The sequence below is a fragment of the Lepidochelys kempii genome, chromosome 2 (genome assembly GCF_965140265.1).
Source record: "Lepidochelys kempii isolate rLepKem1 chromosome 2, rLepKem1.hap2, whole genome shotgun sequence".
Taxonomy (NCBI): domain Eukaryota; kingdom Metazoa; phylum Chordata; order Testudines; family Cheloniidae; genus Lepidochelys; species Lepidochelys kempii.
This window is the reverse complement of record NC_133257.1, coordinates 144,183,814-144,208,919: the sequence shown is the minus strand read 5'-3', so window position 1 is coordinate 144,208,919 and position 25,106 is coordinate 144,183,814. Positions and strand designations below refer to the sequence as shown.

Sequence of the window (25,106 nt, the reverse complement as noted above, 5' to 3'; positions counted from 1 at the left end):
TTTGTAATGCATCCCTGATTACTTACAAACAGTTAATTGAACACGTGGCATTGGGCCCAGAACTTAGTAGCTTCTCTTTCAAAACCAGAAGTCTGTTTCTTATGTTACTACTAAGTGGTCAGTAGTATTAGGGCTTTTATTGTTTCTGTATCTGAGCAACTAGAGGGTAGCATAACCACAAACACTTGAGCAAGTCTAATTCCATCCAACAGAAGGCAATTATTTTCTTCCAGTTTAAATGTGGATCTGAGTTTCTGCTCCATATACATTTGAATGTATTGAAAGCTTCATGTCTTAGCTGTTTTAGGTATTACTGTTGCCACCACTCCCAAGTACAGGAGCAATTAATGTCTATGGTATAAGCCAACATAAATTCTACAATTCTTTATTTTAAAAAGTATTGCTTGTTTCCAAAAACATCCTGTATCTGTGGCTGCCGGTGAAAGGAGAAATCTGCTAATAAGTACTATTTTTTTGTCTCTGTCTTTTCTAGAGATGCAAAGCACATGGCTAAAGATGTGAATGATACTTTAGTGGACATTTTAAGCTCTGATGCTGGAGTTGACAAATTGGAAGCAATGAAAACCCTGGCTACATTACGACAAGAAAAACGCTATCTACAGGATGTCTGGGCCTAAATGTGTGACCTCTGTGCCTTTGCAAAACAAAGACTGTTAGATAATTTTCACCGTATATACTGTATGAAGACTCCGCTGATTCTTTGGATTACTGTTATTTCAACTTCACTTAAGTAAATTCTCTCTTAAAAGCAGCCAATTGATAATTTTAAAAAAAAAATTTCTCTAGTCATTTAATTCTTGATCATTCCTACTGATCTTTTGAAAGGCATTTAAAACCTTTACAACAACAACAACAAAATGGAACCTATGAGTCCTCAATTTGTAGCATTATTACCAAGTAGATTCTCATGGAGCTCCATTCCTCCAATTTAATAATGGTATACTTTGAAAATAAACTTCTGCATTTATATAGTATCCAATATTATATATATCATCGTATACAGCACACATAACATTACTTATTTAGTTGTACTGTTTATCACGTACATCTTATTGCCAAGATTTAGTTGAACATATTACGTGTAAGTATTTTGAAGGAATTTTTCTTTGCCTGATAACATATGACACAAGTTGCAAACAATAAATATTTAAAATATTGTCAAGGAATTCTGGGCACAATAACTCCCTCATTAGAGGAGGGTTTGGAACAAATTGATAAACTAAACGGTAATAAGTCACCAGGACCAGATGTTATTCACCAAGAGTTCTGAAGGAACTCAAATGTGAAATTGCAGGACTCCTAACTGTCGTCTGTAACCTATCATTTAAATCAGCTTCTGTACCAAATGACTGGACGATAGTTAATGTGATACCAATTTTTAAAAAGGGCTCCAGAGGTGACCCTGGCAACTACAGGCCAGTAAGCCTCGCTTTAGTACCAGGCAAATTGGTTGAAACTATCGTAAAGAACAAAATTGTCAGACACATAGATGAACATAATTTGTTGGGAAGTCAACATTTGTTTTTGTAAAGGGAAATCATGCCTCACCAATCTACTAGAAGTCTTTGAGGGGGTCAACAAGCACGTGAGATGGAGATCCAGTGGATATAGTGTATTTAGATTTTCAAAAAGCCTTTGACAAGGCCCCTCCCCAAAGGTTCTTAAGCAAAATAAGCAGTTATGGGATAAGAGGGAAGGTTCTCTCATGGATTGGTAACTGGTTAAAAAATAGGAAACAAAGGGTAGGAATAAATGGTCAGTTTTCAGAATAGAGAGATGTAAATAGTGGTGTCCCCCAGGGATCTGTACTGGGCCCAGTCCTATTTAACATATTCATAAACAATCTGGAAAAAGGGGTAAACAGTGAGGTGGTAAAATTTGCAAATGCTACAAAACTACTAAAGATAGATAAGTCCTAGGCAGACCATGAAGAGCTACAAAAGGATCTCACAAAACTGGGTGACTGGGCAACATAACGGCAGATGAAATTTAATGTTGGTAAATGCAAAGTAATGCACATTGGAAAACATAATCCTAACTGTACATATACAAAGATGGTGTCTAAATTAGCTGTTACCACTCAAGAAAGAGATCTTGAAGTCATTGTGGATAGTTCTTCGAAATCATCCACTCCATGTGCACCAGCAGTCAAAAGAGCGAACAGAGTGTTGGGAATCATCAAGAAAGGGATAGATAATAAGACAGAAAATATCATTTTGCCTCTATATAAATCCACGGTATGCCCACACCATGAATACTGTGTGCAGATGTGGTCGCCCCATCTCAAAAAAGGTATATTGGAATTGGAAAAGGTTCAGAAAAGGACAACAAAAATGATTAGGGGTATGGAACAGCTTCCATGTGAGGAGAGATTGATAAGACTGGGACTTTTCAGCTTGGAAAAGAGGCAACTAAGGGGGGATGTGATTGAGGTCTATAAAATCATGAGTGGTATAGAGAAAGTAAATAAGGAAGTGTTATTTACTCCTCATAATACAATAACAAGTGGCCACCAAATGAAATTAATAGGTAGCAGGTTTAAAACAAACACAAGAAAGTATTTTTTCATGCAACACTCTGTCAACCTCTGGAACTCCTTGCCAGAGGGTGTTGAGAAGGCCAATACTATAACAGGGTTCAAAAGGGAGCTAGATAGATTCATGGAAGATAGGTCCATCAATGGCTATTAGCCAGGATGGGCAGGAATAGTGTCCCTAGCCTCTGTTTGCTAGAAGCTGGGATTGGGTGAAAGGGCATGGATCACTTGATGATAACCTGTCTGTTCATTCCCTTTGGGGCACCTGCCATTGGCCACTGTCAGAGGACAGGATACTGGGCTTGATGGACCTTTGGTCTGACCCAGTGTGGCCGTTCTTATGTTCTCCACCTCCAAGCTTTTCTATGAATATTGATATTTGAGTGATGAAGTAATGGGCTTACAACATTTTGCAGATACTTGGAAACACTGGCTGATATTGAGTAGGTTTTCCCAGCTAACTCATGCAAAGTATCTTTAATTCATTCCTTTAAACTCTGCTGGCTTAATTCTAGGCCTTTTCTGAACAAATCTGACATTTGTGCTAAATTTTGTTGGATATAATTATTGCAGCTTGAGATAGGAATATCAAATTATTATTATATTTTCTGAAATTAGGTAATTTGAAACTCATTTTACAGCCTTAAATCTTTTGCTTCCTCAGAAAAATCTGAATTACTACCACCAAAATAATTTTTTCCAAATTCAGGTAGAAAAATCCATCCTCTGCCTAACAGGGATGCTCAAAGGACAAAAAGCTCTTTTCTTCCTCATTTCAACTGTCATTACTTTTACCTTTCTTCAACTCACCACTCCCTTTGCTCCCTCTCCTTTTAACTCATGACTCCTAAGTCCCCATTTCTTTTGGTTCCTTCCCTTCTTTCTCTCCAAGATTAGACCCTTAGAGGAAGAGACAAAGGGGAAGAAATATTTCTCAGTTGTGGCATTGCTCAAGTATTCTTGTTAGGGAAAATTCCATTTTTACTCTGTCCTACACATAAAGCAGCACTTTTTGTATTCTGATTCTTGTTTTATAATGTTTGCCACTGTGGTATTTGAGCTCAGTATAGGCAGAGGGAGCAGTTGGAGGAAAATGTGATAGAGTAAAATCTCAGTTTTTTAAAAAAAGAAACTGCAATTAACTCTAATTGAAATTAACTTTTATTAAAACTTTGACATAATTGCAAAGTAGCAATTATTTAAAAGGTCAATAGAAAAGCTCAACTAAAATTTTACATACCAAGCTTTATAGAAAAAGGTTATAATGCTCCACAAAGAGGACATGATGGAGATATATGTAATAAAATCTATTAAAATATCAATACAATGTAATTTGGGATTCAACATGTAAAATGAAACACACACACACACACACAAAAGTAAAATAAAGAAAGAGACCTATAATTTATTATTGTTATGCTGGAATCACTAGTGTATCATGAATATCAGTATATTAGACTAGGCATTCACCTTCACATACTTGTCTTTATTTACCTGAGACAAAAAGGTTTTAGCTTTATCATAATCAAAAAAGATGTATTGCTAATCATCCTTTAGAAATTAGTGTTTGATTGAAAACATCACTGAGACCTGGAAATCCAAAGAAGCACATTCAGCAGATAGGATTAACTATTTTCTGTGTCATTAATGAGTTGTCTTGGAAATACCAGGGAAAGTTTGAAATAGTGATTTTAAGAAACTGCCATTTTCATTTCCTTTTTCAGACCACTTACCAGTCATTTTATATCATATGATATGCAGAAGTAATGCTAGCTGGTCTAGTAACACTACTAGTAGCTTTTATTAATAAGGTTTTTTTTTAAATGGCCATATGGTCTCCTTCCAACCAGCTTGACTGTGGCTCCTGTGTTGCACTGCTCCAGCAATTTACAGCAATTGGAAAGCTAGTGAATCCAGCCCTTCGAGGATTTTGTCAGTGTGTTAGAATCCTTGGATAGTATAGAGCCACTAAAGCTACTGCTACAGCTCCTGATAGCAGACAAGTGCCAGTATTTTTAAAATCACAGTTAAGGTGTATAACCATCTACAAAAGAAAAAGGAAAGAACAAAACCAACAACCCTCTGATGGTGTTGGTGTTGATTTTCTGCTATGTTATATATGTTTGGCCTTTTGTGGGGGACACTGGTTGTGGAAGGGAAAGGCATGCATGGGAGAACAAAACTGAAAATAATCAACAGGCAGAACACAAATCAAATAGTACCAAAGTTCTAAAACAGAAGAAACACAAGGATTGTGAATGAAGTTTTTGCAAATTAATATATGGAATAAGACGTGTGTATAGGCTGCATTGTATCAGCATGGTTGAAATATGCAAAACATTGTGGCCAGGTCCTCAGCTGTCCTAAATGTGAGACACTGGAGATGACTTCACTTTAGAATGGATACATATCTCACAACCTCTTTAGAATGTGAAAATGTAGTTATAACACTAACTGTCCTAGCTAATTGCTTTAATATACCTGATTTCTTTTTGTTTGTTTTTTTGCTATGTTCCTTTCATCAGACATCCCTGTGACCCATATCCAAGGCATCCTTGCCTTCACAACAAACAGAAGAACCTCTGGTTTTTACACATTTTCCCTGCCTCCTGATACAAGTAACATACCTGAAAAGCTAATTTCTATTTTGTTCATTTGTGTGTTGGACCATAGATGTTGGGTGAAAGCAAATTGCAAAGTAATGCTGAAATGTATGAACCTAACTCAGGCCTTGTTCACACTGGCCATCTCATCTGTGTTTAGTCAGCTTGAATTGATTGTAAGCCATGTTAGGAGTTGAAGTTATTTGGGTTCCCCACCCCCACCCCTCCACGGGCTGCTGGAAGACGATGGGGGTGATGAATGTATGGAAGAGGTAAAATGGATGTTGAAGGGGGATAGAGGAGAAGTGGTAGATGTGGTATATCTTGACTTTAGTAAGGCTTTTGATACTGTCTCGCATGACCTCATAAACTAGGGAAATACAACCTACGTGGAGCTACTATAAGGTGGGTGCATAACTGATTGGAAAACTTCCCAGAGAGTAGTTATCAGTGGTTCACAGTCAAGCTGGAAAGGCATAACGAGTGGGGTACCGCAAGTATCAGTTCTGAAAAAGGATCATTTCTGAAAAACTGCCAGGAACAGCTGAAAAATTCTCAGGAAATGGCTGAAAAATTCTTAGAAAACCTTACAAAATTCCAGAAGGATCTCAGTTTTTATATGTAAAATCCCAAAACAAAGATTTGAGAACTTTCACCTAGATGTAGATTGAAGTTGATTGCTTCTCTGGTTGCAGTTCTAGCCTCTTCTAGAATTTATCTTAATTGGTTTTAACCTGAAATTGTAGGTGAAAATAATGGAAGTAAACTGTGACACCCTGTACTCCATGTTCACCATTTTCATATGATTATGATATAATTTGTACAAAGCATGAGGTATCATTTGAAAACTCAAAATCTGCTGATTATCTTCTTGTTGAAATGTGTGTAGTAACACTGCATGTAAAATTAAGAGATTTTGCTATATGATTGTTACTGAAATATGTTGTAAGTCTGGGTAACACCCACAAACCAATTTCTCAGAGACAAAGAACACTGGCACACAAGCAAAGAGCTAAAAGGCCATTACCTACTTAATCAGCGGGGTGGGGGAGAGGTATAAACAAAAAATTTACATTTCCTCCCAAAAACACTTTGAACTGCATATACAAGGGAGATTGCCTGTACCCTGCTTGTGTGTGTGTGTGTGTGTGGGGGGGGTAATCTTCAAAGAAAGAAGGAAAGTGACCTCCACATCATCCCTCTCTTACCATCTCTCTGCTTATGAAATCAACAACTCTGACAGAACTGAAAGGGTGGGGGGAAAGAAATGGTCACAGCCTGTGAAATGTATTGTACCTGCTGGTAAGAAAAACTTCTTTTCCTTTTAAATCTGTTAGCCTTGGTAAAGTTTAGGAATTAGCTTGTGTATTTATCCTTTTATTTCTTTTGTAACCAATCCTGATTCATATGCATCTCTACTTTTAATCACTTAAAATCTATCTTTCTCTAGTTAAACTTGTTTTATTGTTTTATCTAAATCAAGCTCTTTTGGTTGAAGTGCTTGGGAATCTCCATTTAAGTCAACAAGCCTGGTGCATAAACATTACCCATTGTTGGAATGCCAGATTAACTATGATCTTATACTGTCCAGGGGGCTACTGAGCAATATAAGATGCACATTTTTGGGGAGCAAGGTTGGGACTGGGAATATGCAGGTGTCACCCCATATATAATTCAAGAATGTCTAGACATATCATTCGTTTATTCAGCTCTGAGTGACTTTACATTCTGGTGACTGAGTGAGCAAAGCCAGGAAGGGTTTGCTGTTCACTAGCAAAGCAGCGTAAAAGGCACCTGAGGCTAAAGAGCTAAGGGAACACAGCAGTCCAGATTGCCTGCTGAGGAATGTCAGATAAACACAGTATAGTGCCTTCTTTATAGAGGAGTAAACTGAACTCTTTGTTATATTAATTTCTGACTAGAGATGCTGACTCTTTCAATGAGGAAGCCAAATTCTGCTAGCACTCTTTTCCAAAGTATGTAACAGGCTTGACACTGGGGCTACATTTCTGCAGTGACACCAGACATTAATCCTCTCGGCTTGGGCAATGATTTACACCAGACTTGACAAACTTTTAGGAAAATTTACCAACCCTGGCACAAAATTTATATGCTCAATACCTATAATGATTTATGATGCAAAAATTAATGGTGTTTTTTACTGGCCCACAAAGGCAAAAAAAAATCCCCTGTGAGTTGGAAAGGAGAATTTTGCAAGGCTGTTTCTCATACACACACACACACACTCACTCTCTCTCTCTCTCTCCCAGGAATGTTCACAGCAAGCACCCCTCTTTTGTCTGACCACTAAAAATGTGGATGAGTTGTAACTTTTATTAGTATTATTTATTTATCTAACATCTAGAGGCCGCAGCTGAGTTCAGGGTCTCACTGTACTAGGCCTTAAACAAACATAGTAAGAGACAGCCCATGCCCTGAAGGGTTTACAGTCTAAATAGACAAGACAGACAGAGGCTGTGAGAAATAAGTATCCTTCTCTTTTTCCAGATGGAAAATTGAGACACAATACAATTCACCCAAAGTCAGAAAGACGGCATGTGGCCAAGCTAGGAACTGAACACTGATCTTCTGAGCTATTGATCAGGGGTTTAATCAAAAGACCATCTTTACTTTCCTAGATGAATTCTTCATTCATTAACACTTGTTTATCATTATTACAGGGGAGCCCTGCCTTGCATGTGCAGAAGGAGTGCACAATTTGAAAGTCATGATCTTTCAAACGATTTCTTATATACTAAAGAGAAAGCTCATATAGGTTAGCAAAGACACATCAATCAAAAATAAATAAAAATTGGTGACAGAAATAATAGCTGGAAAGAGAGAACTCTGGCTTTAAACAGATAATGCTATCAACAAATCAACCCCATAATATAAATAAAGATGATCTGTGTTCCCAACATCTTCAGTGCCAGTTCAAAGTGTAGACTATTTTGAAGGCTTTGTTTATTGAAGTGATTAGCTTAGATGAGAGGATGAAGAAAAGTGAATGTAAAATCAAGTGACAAAGAGTTTTTAAAACATGCTAAATTCTCAGTGTATGAAAATGTTTTTTGAAAACAGATAAATTCCCTAGTAACCACTGAATCACTATCAGAAGTAAAATGTAGCATGTGGGAAATTTTCCTTTGTACATTTAATGTAGACTGTCTCAGGAAGATTTTACAACAGATTCTACTTTTGTGGGCCAGTCTCATCTACTCACTTCCTTTTGGTGGTTTCTCTGTTTGTCACCCACTGTATATATAAAAAGGCAGCACAAAGCAGCCATCTGTTCCTGGGTGTAGGGGAATCCTCAGATGACATAAAACTAGTGTAGCTGACACAACATTACCTGTTTCCCACCTTCTTCGTAGAGGACATGTTGGCTGCACGCAACTCGAAGTTTCTTTAAAGATTGCATCAGCCCCTGCTCCCCCCAGGATCAGGAGACTGGCTTGAAGACACCCCCTCAGCTGTGGAGGATGATTCCCAATGGGTTACACTTCTGCACATTCCTAGCCACCAACATTTGCACTGCAGAAGAGCAAGCAGAACAAAGGCTATCGTTAGTAAGGGTATGTCTACATGGCCCCTGGGAGAGTGCCTCCCAGTGCAAAAAATAGCAATGTGGTCACAGCAGCTCAGGCTAGCCACCTCAGTACATATCCATGGGGTCAGGTGGGATTGATTGTACTAGGGTGGCTAGCCTGTCCCACCATGGGCAAACTGCTATTCTTAGCGCACTAGCTTGACCAGAGCTAGTGCGTGTCTGTCTACCCAGGTTGTTGTCAAGAAACTTATAATGAATGGTGTTAGATAAATGTATATTAAATAATGTTTGAGAAGTAGATTTATATTTAATAGTGTTATAAAAATATGAAAGGTAATTTTTCTGCTTTCTGAATGTGTCTTGTTGACAGCTTTTAAAGGTGGTAAAAAATAAAAAAGTTGGTTAGTAACATATCTACTGTGTAGATAATAGGGCAAAGCAAAATAGACATGTGTGATTTATTAGCCAGATATAGCCCTCCCTCGTAAAACGGTTTAGGGAGGATGAACACTGACTGAACAGAGCTAGCCAATCACTAATTCCAAGACCTCAAGAAGCAGATAAGTAAGAATATGACAACGGTTGTAAGTAATAATGAAATACATTAAAGCAATGAAAAGAAAGCTAGATTGAAGGTGGAGGATCGTAATAGCTTCAAAACAGATATATATATGAAGAGGTGTCAATTAGAGTTTTAGCAGGATAAGTAAAAATGTATGTTAAAAAGGAAGGATTTGGGCAGGCAGGGTCTCAGACAAGGACCCTTGCAGCACATTCATAGGTTATAGCCCTTATTATTCCTTGGTCCTCGCCATTCCAGGTCATTAAAAGAGTGGGGGGGGAGAATAAATTTATTCTTTGGGTATGAGTTAATGGGAATTAGGTGCTAGGACTTTGGACATGGGTGCTGAAATTCATGGTGCCCAGGAATTTTATACAACCAAAATAAATGCTGCCCCACCAATGAGGTGAAACCTGGCCCTACATGCACAAGCCCCTTGATCTGAATAATTAGGGAGCTGTGTGTTGGGACTCCCTCCGAGACCTTTTTCACTTGGCTTGTCCAAAACATCTTGTCCAATTCTGGGAGAACACTTCATCCAGTTCTCTGGGATCCAAAAAACTCAGTTTCATTCCAGATTTCACTACTCAGGTTCCTTTACTTGGCATACAGCAAAGCTACGCTGAGTTGATCAGACTCAAGCATAGGGCATGAGTATAGGGCATACCAAACATCCAGAGTTACACAGAAAACTGCTTCCTTTATATACATTTATACATTACATTGCATCATATGTTTTGGACTGGCTTGGTCACTTTGCAGGACCCAATCCCTGTGCAGCAACATGCTCTGTCCATGCATTGTCCAATCTCCACCTACTCCTCTTCTCTACATTCCTAACTACGTTTGTCCATTCTTAGTATATGGGTGCTCTCCCTCTTATCTTAGCTGGCTCAGACATTGTCTTTTTTGCCTACTGACCTATTTACTTATCTTAATTAGCACAAACATTCTGTTTTCAGCCTAATGATCTGTTTACCTTTCTAATTCTATCCTCCAAGAAATGAGGCCTTCCTCCATGTGTTAATTACTCATGTCAGGCCAGGCCTCAGCTACACTGGGAAGTCATTTCAGAGTAAGAGAAGTGGATTTGGAGGATCATGTCCCTTTTGATGTGATGTTAGAGGATGATCTGGAGGAATAGTCCAAGATGGCCTATGTCACAGGTTGGAGAGACAGTAACATTTGTCCAGTGGGACCTAGCACAGTATTGGTGCCCTGGGTGCTCCTTGGGACTCAGGAGATTGCACCCTGACTCTCGCCAATATGGTACAAACTCTGCCCATACCTAACAAGCACTTGACAGAAACATGGAGCAAAACATTCAAGGCTGTAGGGTCCATGTGATGGTAAAGAAGTTGCCCCCTCAGCACCTCCACAGCTCTGGAAATGCCTGAGTTGACTGAGGCAGGATCTGACTTGGAGTTTTCTGGGAAGAATCTGCAACACTGCCTTGTAGTGGTTAAGAGTCATACAAAAGCTGTAAGATGTTTTGGTTTGACTCCAGGGTTTTGGAATGACTCATTATACAGATGTGGGAGGGCTCTGAAATTCAGAAAATGATCCTGGTTCAAATTTAGAATGTCAGAATTGGGAGAGATAGGACTTGTGATCTAGGATTTTGGATCAGACCTCCTATCTATAACCATTAAATTTCAACACAGGCTGAAATGAGACAACTTGACATAAAATAGCCTGATGAATCACTAGGCTCATCTCTTAGATAGCTGGTATATAGCAGGACCACAAGGGTGATGGGGCAGGATCAGAATAATTAAGTATCTACCAGGTAACACTACTGAGAGAAAAAGTGAGGTGAAACCAAGGATAGGAACAAGTAGCTGAGACATTAAGATAAACATTGACAGGAAGAGCAAGAAGTTACTGGAATGCACTAGCAAGGGAGACAACCATTACTGCAGATATTAGGAAAAGGTTAGACAGGGCTTTAGCATAAATGACATTATCAATAGGCAGCATTAGATAAGAAGCCCTGTTTTCCATGCCTCTTTGTCAAAGATTTTCTCTTCCTTACCTATTGGTCTTCATGTTTTTATCTTCTTTTCACAGACTCTCTCTCCAATCTGTATCCTTCCTCCTTCTTTCTCATGTTTCTAGTTTTGCTTTTTGAATCTTCTCCTCATGACCTATTTGTGCCTCTTTAACACTTGGAAAATTTGGCTAAATCTTTTTATACAGATTGTGTTAATATTCAAACACAGACCCATGTGGTCTTTCCAGGACTCCCTGGGTCTGATTCTATTAATTCCTTCAAAGAAAACCAACAGCCTCTTGGTGTGAGAGGAGGAACAAGGACTCAATTTGGGTGGAGGTTGGGTGGGTGAATGGACCAAAATAATGTAGTTCAGTCAAAATGCAGCCACTTCACTGCTCAGCTGCAGTTTACAGGTGCTGTCACTATGGTAACAGCCTCACTGGGATGTCACAATGGAGATCTTCCATTTCATCTTTCCATTACAATCTCTTCTATCACTGGAGCTCAGGTGGGGGCAGGGAGAGGCATAGGCACAGTCACAGCCAGGGTCAGTTTATCATTGTAGCTATAATAATGGCATTTTTGCCACATGCCTGACAGTGCACAAACACTGAAACCCATACAGAGAGACAGAGAACAAGTGTGATAGCCAAAGATCAGAGACCATCAGAGAAGTCCAGGACACTCCAAAGGCAGGTCAGACTCTGCCTCGCACCCACACCTGCTAAACCAGCAGAAAATGAATTTTGTATTTGCACATTTAGAGCTAGGCTGTGAACCTCTCACTCCCACTGGGGAGTAGTTACTCATGAATGGTCCCACTGACTGCAGTGAAACTAACCGAGAGAGTGCTGTGCCGGGTGAGTAAGCATCCACTATCTGACCCCTTTGTCTGTCAGGTCTTTGGGGCAGGGACATGTCATAACCACGGGCTTGGTAAAGTGCTGTGAATATTTATGTAGCTACATCATAGCCTGCAAATCCTATGGTCTTAAGTGCTTCATCATATGATTCTTGTTCACATGCCCAAGGTTAAACTGATCACCAGATTTGGGTATGCAGTGTTTTTTGTAGCCGTGCTGGTCCAAGCATATTAGAGAGACAAGGTGGGTGAGGTAATATCTTTTATTGGATCAAATGCTGTTGATGAGAGAGAAAAACTTTCAACTTTGGTCTAAAGGGGAGTTGTGTTGCTCGAAAGCTTGTCTCTCTCACCAACAGAAGTTGGTCCAATAAAAGATATTACCTCCCACACCTTGTCTCACAAAATTTGGGGTCAGGAAGGAATTTTCCTTCATGTCAGATTGGCCAAGGCCTTGGCGCTTTTTCACCTTTGTTTGCAGCATCAAGTTGGGTTCATCAGCTGGGATCATCTGGGCCCATTTCACACAGCCATTTCCTGCCATTGCTGAGGCCTCAGGCATAGGTGGCACCTCCATAATTCCTGTTTGTATCTGTGCCTAAAAGCAGTGTAGACTCCACATTTTATAGGCTAATTGGCCTGATTTGGATTTAATAATGAGTTTGATTTAAAAAAACTTCATTTGGAAGGATTATAAAGTGGGCTGCACTTATCTGTAGTCAGCGCCTCTCAAACATGTTTTCTCAGACACTATGGAACCACCGAGTTTACAGCCAGAGTTTAAATGTCCTTTGTCCTTTCAGTGGCCATTCACAAATGGAGTGGGCAAGAGCTCCTCTGAGGTAATGTTTCTGTGACAGGATGGGCTGGGTCCTTACTGGAGCCAGGTTCAGTTCCACTTGTGCTTAGTTATAGGTTTAAGCTTGGATTGGTGGCTGGGTTAGGGGAACAGGGAAAATAAAGGCTAAAGTAGATGGTATGTCTTAATGGTGATAAAGGACCTCCCATCTGTCACCATCTTGCCTAAGTCAATAATTAAGTATGTAATTCCCACAAGAAAATTCTCAATTTCTGGTTCAGATTTAGCCCAAAGTACTTATAAATACAGTCACAGAATTTGATTGCTGCCTTTTTCTATCCTTAAAATGGGAGTTTCAACCAAAATCCTACATTTAGCAATGATTTCATGACAGCAAATATGCAACTACCAGTGAATTTTTCACTGAATAAGTGTCTCTCTGCTCCCATTGCATGGTGGTCACTGTGCCCAGCTTCCCTAGAACTAAGAAGAAGTCTATCAAGAATTGTAAGATTGAGTGTAATTATGGTATTTATTGCCAATTGGGAAGACCCATAGGTATTTCTCTGTATTGTCTCTTCTTTATCTCTGGAAAAGGCTGGACACTGAGGCTGTGTCATTTGCTCTGACGCAGCTTCTAGACTTCTAAAGATGGCTTAGCCATCCATTCGGATCTACTTCCTCACAGTTTGGTTAAGGAAGATGCAACTATAGTAAGTTGCTATTGGGCAGTATCTGAATACGTGTGCCTGGAGAAATCTGCAAGGAATGTGCTATTTGTGTATTAGTCTCCAGATTGTGAGTAGCTCTGGCTGCGTTTATCCTGACTAGAACCTCTGAACATCAAGTCTGGTGAGAAAAGAAGCGCTTCTGCAGTCGTAGAGGTTCCAGGATGTATGGAATAGTCAAGTCAAAAGTTGAGTGGAGCCCTAAGAGTAAAAGTTTCTCCTTCACCAAACTACATCCACCTAGTTTCTCTGTGACAGAGAAATACTGGCTTTCTAATGGGTTGGGATATTTATTGCCAGCATCCAGCAATCATATCTGTATGCCCCTATTCTAAAGATTGGACATAACAGAAGCAGGGAAAATAGCTATCAGACAGCACAACAAATTTACTAAAAACTTTCTTGTATGTTTGTTACACATTCTCTTTTGAACTGAGGAATGTTTAGGGTTAGAGTCTTGATATCTTCCCTGAATCTCAGAAAATTTAGATTGAGAGAGAATACAGTTTTCTGTGTTTACCACCCCTCCCCCCAAAACTAAAACTTCACCTCTTACTGTTCAAGAGTAGTTTCTTCAGAGAGTAGATGAGGAATAATGGCGTTCAATCATAAAAACATCAACCAAAGTAATTGTATATAAAAATCACCCTCAAGAGAACTCTATGCCAGTTATAGAAAGAATCATCCCACTCAGCCACCCCCAAAGCAAAAGACAGAGCAAGTAGAAGAGCTTGGCATTGTGCCCTGAAGGACAACAAACTCAGATTTTGTTGGCTCAAAGGGGGGAATGAATTTAAGAGTCTACAGCCACTCTAAGGAGTGTTCAGGATATTCTGTTCCACTATGTGTGACTGTCCCACATTATTTATAGAAGACATCCAAGAAAACCTTTTTGTCCTTTTGTTCATTTACAAAACAAAACATGTAGCATTCTCACAGTATTTTAAGTACAGTATGCCCTATTTTTGCCTCTGGTTACTCCTTTGTCATTTGTTATGGGATCCTGTTAAAATTAAAAACTCAGTGAAGCTTTTCATATATTTTACTTCAGAGGTTTATGTTTTTGTATTCCGTAATTGGTACTTTTTCACAACACCACATTCTGTTACCCTGGCAAAGTCATTAGTAGCTTAAGTCAAGGACACCTTGTAGTTCCTTGCTCTGCTTCCCCTGTCTGAGGATGAAAAAGTAAAATTGAGCAGGTTTACAATCCAGTTTCAACACCACACTCCCACAGTAAAGTAAAAAGGGCAAAGTCAAGCAGCCATCAAAGACTCCTTTCAGTCTTCTCACTAAGCAAAATGGCATTAATAATTTTGCTCCTGATGCACGAACCCACATCTCTATGTTCCACTGCAGCTGGTTATCCTCTTTGATGTGACATTTTCCTTACACAGCTTTTCAAATATCAGGCCTGTATGCCAGTTAGTAATGAAATCTACTATATAAGGAGAGGTCTTTTTTTGAACTGGAATGTGGGTCTTCAGGAAAGTGCCCAATGAGCTAAGACAGACATTCATATGGTTAAGCAGCAGAGACTTATACCGAGGTTTTCCCATATTCACCCCATTTAAGCCAGAGTTCATCTAATAGGCGATCATGCATTGAGGCCACCAAATGAGTACCACATATAACGTTTTCAATATGGGTGTGTTCAGCACTAGCGGGCAGTCATACAGTCTACTTAGTAATGGTCTTTTCTAGCATTGTTACATGGAAGGTTAGTTTCTTTTATTATGAAACTGTATTTCGTTGCTTTAATAACTTTGCCACTGTAGTGGGGTAAAATGTAATTTACAGGTTAGCATTCAGATGTGAATTATTTGTGAAGGTTTGTTAGTGAACAGTGGAAGCAATGGAATATAAAACAATTATACTCCTTTGTCATTTTTTAAACAAACCAAGCAGCCAAAAGAATTTAGTCGTTTGAGACATATTTTGGTCTTAGAATTGCTGCAGAAGGTTTTATATGTTAAAAAACTAAGTGTTAAGGAGTTATTTTTCAGTATATAGTAAATTTTCCATTTTATAAAAGGCATTTTCTCACTTGAAATAAATTAAAGCCTCACAAATTTACAACAGAAATTTTTTGCAACATAATTATGCTCTAAAAATATAATCAGATATAATCAATAGAAATTTTAAAAAATCTAAAGTTATCCCAATTCAAGGAGAAATCATTCTGGAGTTACAGAATACATGGAGAAAATTATTGCTTACTTAGAAATTGTTTTACTTTTTGGAAAATCTTTTTCACATAAATCAAATCACCACAGGGATATCTAAATACTGAAATTGTAGGAGTTGAATCATACATAATAGGATCTTCAGTCATGAACCTATGCCCTAATTATTGGCAAGACAGGCAAGAAATCAGGTTTAGTAAGCATTACTGAATCATACCAAAGTACTTGCCTCATCATTCGTTGTCCTGTCAAAATCTCCCACAGGAACGTTCTTGTCAGCTGCTGGAAATCGCCCACCATGATTATCACTACAAAAAGTTTTTTCCCCCCGCTCTCCTGCTCCTAATAGCTCACCTTACCTGATCACTCTCGTTACAGTGTGTATAGTAACACCCATTGTTTCATGTTATCTGTGTATATAAATCTCCCCACTGTATTTTCCACTGAATGCATCCGATGAAGTGAGCTGTAGTTCACGAAAGCTTACGCTCAAATAAATTTGTTAGTCTCTAAGGTGCCACAAGTACTCCTTTTCTTTTTGTCAGAAGACAGGACACTGGGTTAGATGGACCTTTGGTCTGTCCCAGTATGGCCGTTTTTATGTTCTTAAATAGTTCCACAGCAGGACTATTTTGTTACAAAACGAAAATATGCTCCCAGGCTGTGTGGGATCCTGGAAGGCCTGGCAGCCAGAAACTTGGCAGGTAAGCTGTCAGAAAACCAGACAAGTTTCCACTGATGCGGATACAGTGGTGAAATAAGAAAAGACACATGCATGGAATTAAGCAGCAGGTCTCAACTTTAATTCAACTTTAGCTCAGGAGCGGGGTGCTACACACCCATCTCCCATACTCTCCTACAACAGGCATTTAGTTGGTTCCAGTGCAGGGATTACAGGACTCCTTACCATATAATCCATAACTCAGAGTAAACTTGCCTCAGCCTACTCAGCTCTCTGAGTCCTAGCAGCCCCTTTCCCCCCCTCGAGGGGGATAGAGGGTGCAGAAGGATGGGGACCTCAGCCTGCAAGGTCTGACTTTGGCTCACGAAGGCCACAAGGTCTCACCCTATCCCATGAGCCGAAGCCCATCACCAAATCCCAGGTCTTTTGCCTCTGGGAACTTTTCATTTTATCCTTTTAGCAGCACTGGAAACTGGTCACAAATTGCCTCAGATTAACAGCTCAACACAAGTACCTCAGTTAAGTACTAAGCACATTCCTACTTAACCCACTGTGGCTTGAAGGTGCTGTGAAGAAGGGAAAAAAATCCTCCCTGGTCCTGTGACAATTGGCCCATGAGAGAAAAAACTCCTTTAGAATTCTCAAACAATTGGCTAGACTCACAGCATCTTTCTTTTACAGTAACTCCAAGATACCAGTTCAAATCCAGAATAGAAATGAGCAGGACTACCTGATAGCTATTTGGTGTTCTATGAAAAATGAATACTGGGAATGAGGGGCGATCAACAGGTTATCTCAAGTGCTTATATACAAATGCACAAAGCCTTGGAAACAAGCAGGGAGAACTGGAGGTCCTGGTGATGTCAAGGAACTATGACGTGATCGGAATAACAGAGACTTGGTGGGATAACTCACATGACTGGAGTACTGTCATGGATGGTTATAAACTGTTCAGGAAGGACAGGCAGGGCAGAAAAGGTGGGGGAGTAGCACTGTATGTAAGGGAGCAGTATGACTGCTCAGAGCTCCGGTACGAAACTGCAGAAAAACCTGAGTGTCTCTGGATTAAGTTTAGAAGTGTGTGCAACAAGAGTGATGTAGTGGTGGGAGTCTGCTATAGACCACCGGACCAGGGGGATGAGGTGGATGAGGCTTTCTTCCGGCAGCTCACGGAAGCTACTAGATCGCATGCCCTGATTCTCATGGGTGACTTTAATTTTCCTGATATCTGCTGGGAGAGCAATACAGCGGTGCATAGACAATCCAGGAAGTTTTTGGAAAGCATAGGGGACAATTTCCTGGCGCAAGTGCTAGAGGAGCCAACTAGGGGGGGCGCTTTTCTTGACCTGCTGCTCACAAATCGGGTAGAATTAGTGGGGGAAGCAAAAGTGGATGGGAATCTGGGAGGCAGTGACCATGAGTTGGTTGAGTTCAGGATCCTGACGCAGGGAAGAAAGGTAAGCAGCAGGATACGGACCCTGGACTTCAGGAAAGCAGACTTCGACTCCCTCAGGGAACGGATGGCCAGGATCCCCTGGGGGACTAACTTGAAGGGGAAAGGAGTCCAGGAGAGCTGGCTGTATTTCAAGGAATCCCTGTTGAGGTTACAGGGACAAACCATCCCGATGAGTCGAAAGAATAGTAAATATGGCAGGCGACCAGCCAATGGTGGAAAATCTTAATGGTGAAATCCTAGCGGATCTTAAACATAAAAAAGAAGCTTATAAGAAGTGGAAGGTTGGACATATGACCAGGGAAGAGTATAAAAATATTGCTCGGGCATGTAGGAATGTTATCAGGAGGGCCAAATCGCACCTGGAGCTGCAGCTAGCCAGAGATGTCAAGAGTAACAAGAAGGGTTTCTTCAGGTATGTTGGCAACAAGAAGAAAGCCAAGGAATGTGTGGGCCCCTTACTGAATGAGGGAGGCAACCTAGTGACAGAGGATGTGGAAAAAGCTAATGTACTCAATGCTTTTTTTGCCTCTGTTTTCACTAACAAGGTCAGCTCCCAGACTGCTGCGCTGGGCATCACAAAATGCAGAAGAGATGGCCAGCCCTCTGTGGAGATAGAGGTGGTTAGGGACTATTTAGAAAAGCTGGACGTGCACAAGTCCATGGGGCCGGACGAGTTGCATCCGAGAGTGCTGAAGGAATTGGCGGCTGTGATTGCAGAGCCACTGGCCATTATCTTTGAAAACTCGTGGCGAACCGGGGAAGTCCCGGATGACTGGAAAAAGGCTAATGTAGTGCCAATCTTTAAAAAAGGGAAGAAGGAAGATCCTGGGAACTACAGGCCAGTCAGCCTCACCTCAGTCCCTGGAAAAATCATGGAGCAGGTCCTCAAAGAATCAATCCTGAAGCACTTGCATGAGAGGAAAGTGATCAGGAACAGCCAGCATGGATTCACCAAGGGAAGGTCATGCCTGACTAATCTAATCGCCTTTTATGATGAGATTACTGGTTCTGTGGATGAAGGGAAAGCAGTGGATGTATTGTTTCTTGACTTTAGCAAAGCTTTTGACACGGTCTCCCATAGTATTCTTGTCACCAAGTTAAGGAAGTATGGGCTGGATGAATGCACTATAAGGTGGGTAGAAAGCTGGCTAGATTGTCGGGCTCAACGGGTAGTGATCAATGGCTCCATGTCTAGTTGGCAGCCGGTATCAAGTGGAGTGCCCCAAGGGTCGGTCCTGGGGCCGGTTTTATTCAATATCTTCATAAATGATCTGGAGGATGGTGTGGATTGCACTCTCAGCAAATTTGCGGATGATACTAAACTGGGAGGAGTGGTAGATACGCTGGAGGGGAGGGATAGGATACAGAAGGACCTAGACCAATTGGAAGATTGGGCCAAAAGGAATCTGATGAGGTTCAATAAGGATAAGTGCAGGGTCCTGCACTTAGGACGGAAGAACCCAATGCACAGCTACAGACTAGGGACCGAATGGCTAGACAGCAGTTCTGCGGAAAAGGACCTAGGGGTGACAGTGGACGAGAAGCTGGATATGAGTCAGCAGTGTGCCCTTGTTGCCAAGAAGGCCAATGGCATTTTGGGATGTATAAGTAGGGGCATAGCGAGCAGATCGAGGGACGTGATCGTTCCCCTCTATTCGACATTGGTGAGGCCTCATCTGGAGTACTGTGTCCAGTTTTGGGCCCCACACTTCAAGAAGGATGTGGATAAATTGGAGAGAGTCCAGCGAAGGGCAACAAAAATGATTAGGGGACTGGAACACATGAGTTATGAGGAGAGGCTGAGGGAGCTGGGATTGTTTAGCCTGCAGAAGAGAAGAATGAGGGGGGATTTGATAGCTGCTTTCAACTACCTGAAAGGGGGTTCCAAAGAGGATGGCTCTAGACTGTTCTCAATGGTAGCAGATGACAGAACGAGGAGTAATGGTCTCAAGTTGCAGTGGGGGAGGTTTCGATTGGATATTAGGAAAAACTTTTTCACTAAGAGGGTGGTGAAACACTGGAATGCGTTACCTAGGGAGGTGGTAGAATCTCCTTCCTTAGAGGTTTTTAAGGTCAGGCTTGACAAAGCCCTGGCTGGGATGATTTAACTGGGAATTGGTCCTGCTTTGAGCAGGGGGTTGGACTAGATGACCTTCTGGGGTCCCTTCCAACCCTGATATTCTATGATTCTATGATTCTATGAATGTGTCTAGAAATGCCAGTTCCTAGTGGAATGTTATCTACACTCCTGAACATGTCCTTCATGTTGGCATCAAGCAATCAGATAGTATGATAAAAACAGATAGAGAAATTAGTCAGCCTTAGAAGAAAATGATTGGACATAGAAATTTAATTATTTTCACACTCCTAAAGATAGTCTTTCCAAAATAGGATTGAGATATGTTGGTGAAGCAGTGAGGGAGGAGTGTATACTGCTACTATTGTACCTGTAGTGTAGAGAAAATTGGATTTAATCTCCAGTGTTGAGCTCTCACTTTTCATGAACATAAAGTTCACTTTATACATTGCAGTAGCTAATGAAACCTTCAGCAGGGTCAGACAGCTAAAAGGCTTCACCTATAGAAAAAGAATTGGATTTCTCAGTCAGCTTGTATTGACTTTGGCTGTGTACCCCAAGTAGTATGAATTAATAATTGTGGTATCTTGATGACTATATTGCATTTGCAAGCTGTCACTTTCAGAGAGTGTGTGTGTGTGTGTGCGTGCATGAGGAAGGCTGAGTGTCCTCATCCATAGTGTAGTATGCGCTCTGGGCCTAGTAGCAACAGTCAGTCTTCAGACAGCTGGCATATAGTAAGGTAGGATGAGTTGTGTTAGGGAGCAGCCTGCTTTCTCTCTCTCTGTTTGAGTTCTTGTGTGTTATTGTTCTGAATGTTCAGAAATAAGGTAGTGCTACATTCCAATCTTCCAGCAGGAGTATTTATGTTTTTATCTAACTTCTCTGTGTATATACTGAGAACATAACATTAACTACATCAAAGGTTATATAAAATGCAGTAGAAGTTCCAGCCATGACAATCACAGATCAAAATGGTAAATAAAAAAGACATTTAATCTGCGACTTTAGATGTTATTTTATGACTTCTTCCAAAATAATAATGCACATAGTTAACTTGTCCTGTGGTGTTTTTAGTGTTTTTAGAAATCCAATTCTTATGCCCAGAGGCACGGTCTTATTAAAATGTCATTTTTTTCAATTGTGAAGCAGCATTGCAGGTTTATAAAGGGTCATTGGCTTGGGTCACCTGCTGGGATACTATGTAGATATTATCCATTATGAAAATGAAATGAGAACTTAAAATTTCAGGGAGACTAACTGCTGGGCTAGTGACTTCATATTAAATTCTCTACACTGCCCTCTGGCAGACAAAATTGTGGCTTCTGTTTTTATACTTTTGTACCCAAAGGGCCTGATCAAGGGAGGTGCTGAGCAACTTCAGTGTTCGATGAAGGTGGTGGAAATTAAGATAAGTTCACAGCTCTCACCAGGGAATTGGCACCTGACAAGGTTGGGGTATTAAGGCAGCACAGATTTTGGTAGAGTGTAGGTATGTGGAGTGCCTTGTAACCATAAAACCTTCAGCCAATAAAGAGACACTGGTGGGATCTCAAGGGAGCTCATGTAAGTCCTCATTGGCCAAAAAGATGGTAGCCATGATATGAAACTACAATGGTGTGGATGTAAAGCATAGAAAAATGGGGCTATCCCAAAATATTTGACAAGAAAATGGAGGGTCCACCCCGTCCTCTCAACATTCAGAAGGATAAACTGTTAACTTCCAAAGTTTATAAATAAGATGTATAAAGACAGGTTTCAGAGTAACAGCCGTGTTAGTCTGTATTCGCAAAAAGAAAAGGAAGCATCCGATGAAGTGAGCTGTAGCTCACGAAAGCTTATGCTCAAATAAATTGGTTAGTCTCTAAGGTGCCACAAGTACTCCTTTTCTTTTTTAAGATTTATAAAGCTATTTCTGACCTACTGGCTAATGCAATATTTTTCCTCAAAGCAACAGAGACTAGCTAAGGGTCAGATTGATCCAGGAGTAATTCATAAGCAATACAATGTAAAATTAATTGGCCATGCTGTAAATATGCTTTAGGACGTATGTGTCGAAAGTGAAGACTTTTATAAGTTCTTAGGACCTCATATAGAAGACCTTTAAAACCCACCTAGACTAGAGTATGCAAAGTAGCACCACTGCATACACTAAGCTCTCAAAGGAACAAAATTCATTTCTAAAAGATATTATGGAAGAAAAATATGCTATATAAATACTTTAGTACTAATAATTGTTCAGAGTGTTTAATTCAGAAAGCTGATTCAGCTTCTTCCATATGTGGTACTTAGTCCACATTGTACAGTAACATTCAAATCCAAGGAAGAATGAAAGAACTGAAGTAGCTCAGTAGGCACCGTAACTGTCAAACAATAACTGTCAAACTGTCAAAGCAACAAAGCCTCAGGCAGAAACTCACAGGAAAACCTTTTGTCTTCGTATCCTGCAAAGGCTTATTTTTCTGTGCACTTCCTCTCTTTCATTGTCAAGGAAATAAAATTAAAATTAAACTTTCTCTATATGCAAAAATACATTAAGAGTAGAGTTGGCCTGAAGTTGCAAAGGTCAGATCCAAAGGTGGATCTGAACTTCCGCAAAGTACATGAGAGTTCAGATCTGAGATTTTAGTGTGAGCCTACCTATAGTTAGGAAGCTTTGCTAGCCGATTATTCTGGACCAACCTGGGGGTCTAGTTCTGAGAAGAGAGACCTCAGCATTATTAATGTTTCCCACGTGGTCCTTTGTATTCTGGTGTTGCCAGTCCCAAACTTAATATCTGCAGAAATTGCTTTCAGGTATTTGCCCAAATCTGGCTGGCTAAACAAAATGTGAAAAAAGGCCTTTTGCTGCCACAGTCTAACATAATAAAGTAACATTGTGGAGTGAAGAGTGTGCCTGCACATTGTCATCTAAGTCACGTAAACAGAGTTTTCTATTTTGGCAAAAATTCAGGATGCTTACCAGCCTTCACAAGTATCCTGTTGGTAGTAGCACTAGGGCAAGCGGGCAATAAAATAAGCATGTCAGTGCTAAGGGCAAATTGGGGACTGCTATTGTTAGCATACACAGAAACAAAATCCTTCAGTAGAAGTGACAGAACAAGGCTCTAATCTAATGTGAGCTGAAATGTGCAGACATTGAGATGATGGCTAGGCCTTCCAGTGTTTTATAGTTTGGCTGTTGGCACCTGACGAGACAGATGATTATATTACTATTATTGTTTTCTGCTACTGTAAAGCAAGGTAACAATATGATTCAGTAAATGTGACCTTTAGCAGTTATTCTTACAACCTGCAACACTAATAGCCTCCATTTGTATTATAATAGCACCCTCTGGCACCACTATTATAAGGCGCTTGTCATTATCTGCCCTATGAACCTATGTTTTCATGGTATGTAAGTATTCGTTGAAGACAAACTTGACCTGTGCTGCAAGGTTTTCAGGTTGAGGCAAAATTATTATTATATATATTGCGGCAAATTGCCAGCACTACTTTGATGGGTCTCACGCTTTCTCTTCTTGGGGAAGGTTCAGGGCACCGTTTCTCACCCCTACTCTGAGAGGCCCACCCTCTACTCTGGGTCCCAGCCCAGGGGCCCAAGGGATAGCGGTAAACCACTTGAACTAGCGGTTCCTTCCCCTGGGCTACTTCCCCCTCCTGCCCTTCAGCTTGTGGGGCTTCCTGCCCTCCCTCTGCACAAACCAGGTGTCCCTTTACCTAGGGTCTTGGTCTTCTTAGCTGACCACAGCACTTCCCCAAACTCTCGTCTGCTTCCCTCCAAACTGCTCTCTGCTCCAACACCAATCCACTCTGCTTCAACTCCTTCCCTTGTCTGATTGAAACAGGGGGATTTTATCAGGTAACTGGCTTCAGGTGCTTTAATTAATCTATAGCAAACTTTCTTCCCTCTACAGGGAATAAAACTCTTTTCTGCTTCAAAAAAAAAAAACAACCCACTCTCCTGCTGCCCTCTGACCATGCTGTATCACAATATATAAACTAAACAAAAACAAACAAAAAAACCCAAAATGCTCTAAGCTAAATTTGGTGAATATATATATTTTTGAGTAAAATAATATAGTAGCAATTATGTGGGTTTGAAACTTTGAATCCCCAGCATTTCTTTGCTGCCTAGCAAATAGCTGTATAAGCCAATGGCAAACTGTGTGTCATGTACCTTTCTACTGGTCCGCATAGAGGTTAACAACCTACTGTAGGTATTGGTTACTTAAGTTGAAGTGATAACAGTCTGTGTTCTGTATCTAAAGGTGCTGGCTTCAAATCTTTTTGAGGACTCATAAGGAGTGTCAATAAGGTTTCACATGATCACATCTCTGGGGAAGGATGGGAGGGAGGTTGGTTCAGGGGGTTTTGGTTTGTTTTTGGGTTGGATTTTTGTTAAACTGAGGAAATGATATAGAAAAAACTATTCTAAAAGAATGTTAAGTTTGATTTTGATACACTCTTCAATGGTAACATACTACTTATTCTACAAGACCCCTGCCTGCAGTAAGCAGGATGAACAATGAATAAAGAAGAGGATTATAAGAAGAGAAAGGATGCTGTCTTCTGTTTAAGGCATTGAACTAGGACCAAGGAAATCTGTGTTCTGTTCCTGACTCTGCCATAGTCATCCTATGTGATGTTGACCAAGACTATCAAAACCCATATGCGTAAAGGGACCAAAGTCAATTTGCAAGTTAAACTTTTACTGAAGTCAATAAAAATTTAGCCTGAGTAAGAGATGGAAATTTAATTTCACCAAGTACTGAATGTTAGGCTGCTATATTACATACCAATTATATCACAGTGAAGGACTATGGAAATCTTTGGCACAGGACATTACAGATCTTTCATTGATACTGGGTCAGCCCTGGCCACCAGTCACAACTACACATGGTGGTAAATCTTCATTCACCTAGGTTCATCCATTGTTTTCATCTCCATTATTTCTGCTGTGCTGACACTATACATGGAACAATTTTCAAACCCAGTCCAAACCCCTACCTTCCTATTCAAACACCCTCAAAAGACTCATTACCTCC

At 40.3% G+C, this 25,106-nt stretch overlaps 1 protein-coding gene across 10 annotated transcripts in view; it reads left to right on the top strand.

Annotated features, from left to right (window-relative positions):
* Positions 1-25,106, top strand: part of MTRR (5-methyltetrahydrofolate-homocysteine methyltransferase reductase) — a 172,188-nt gene that overhangs the window by 126,358 nt on the left and 20,724 nt on the right. For 6 of the 10 annotated variants that reach the window (XM_073332384.1, XM_073332380.1, XM_073332381.1 and 3 more), the window contains one exon: positions 494-5,166. The exons of 1 other annotated variant lie outside the window; for it this stretch is intronic. In XM_073332384.1, the coding sequence (XP_073188485.1) occupies positions 494-638 (145 nt within the window). In that variant the 3' untranslated portion in view covers positions 639-5,166. Of the gene's footprint in view, positions 1-493; positions 9,089-25,106 lie in introns of those variants that run through there. 3 more of the 10 variants (XM_073332389.1, XR_012157386.1, XM_073332388.1) reach the window with 3 other exon arrangements.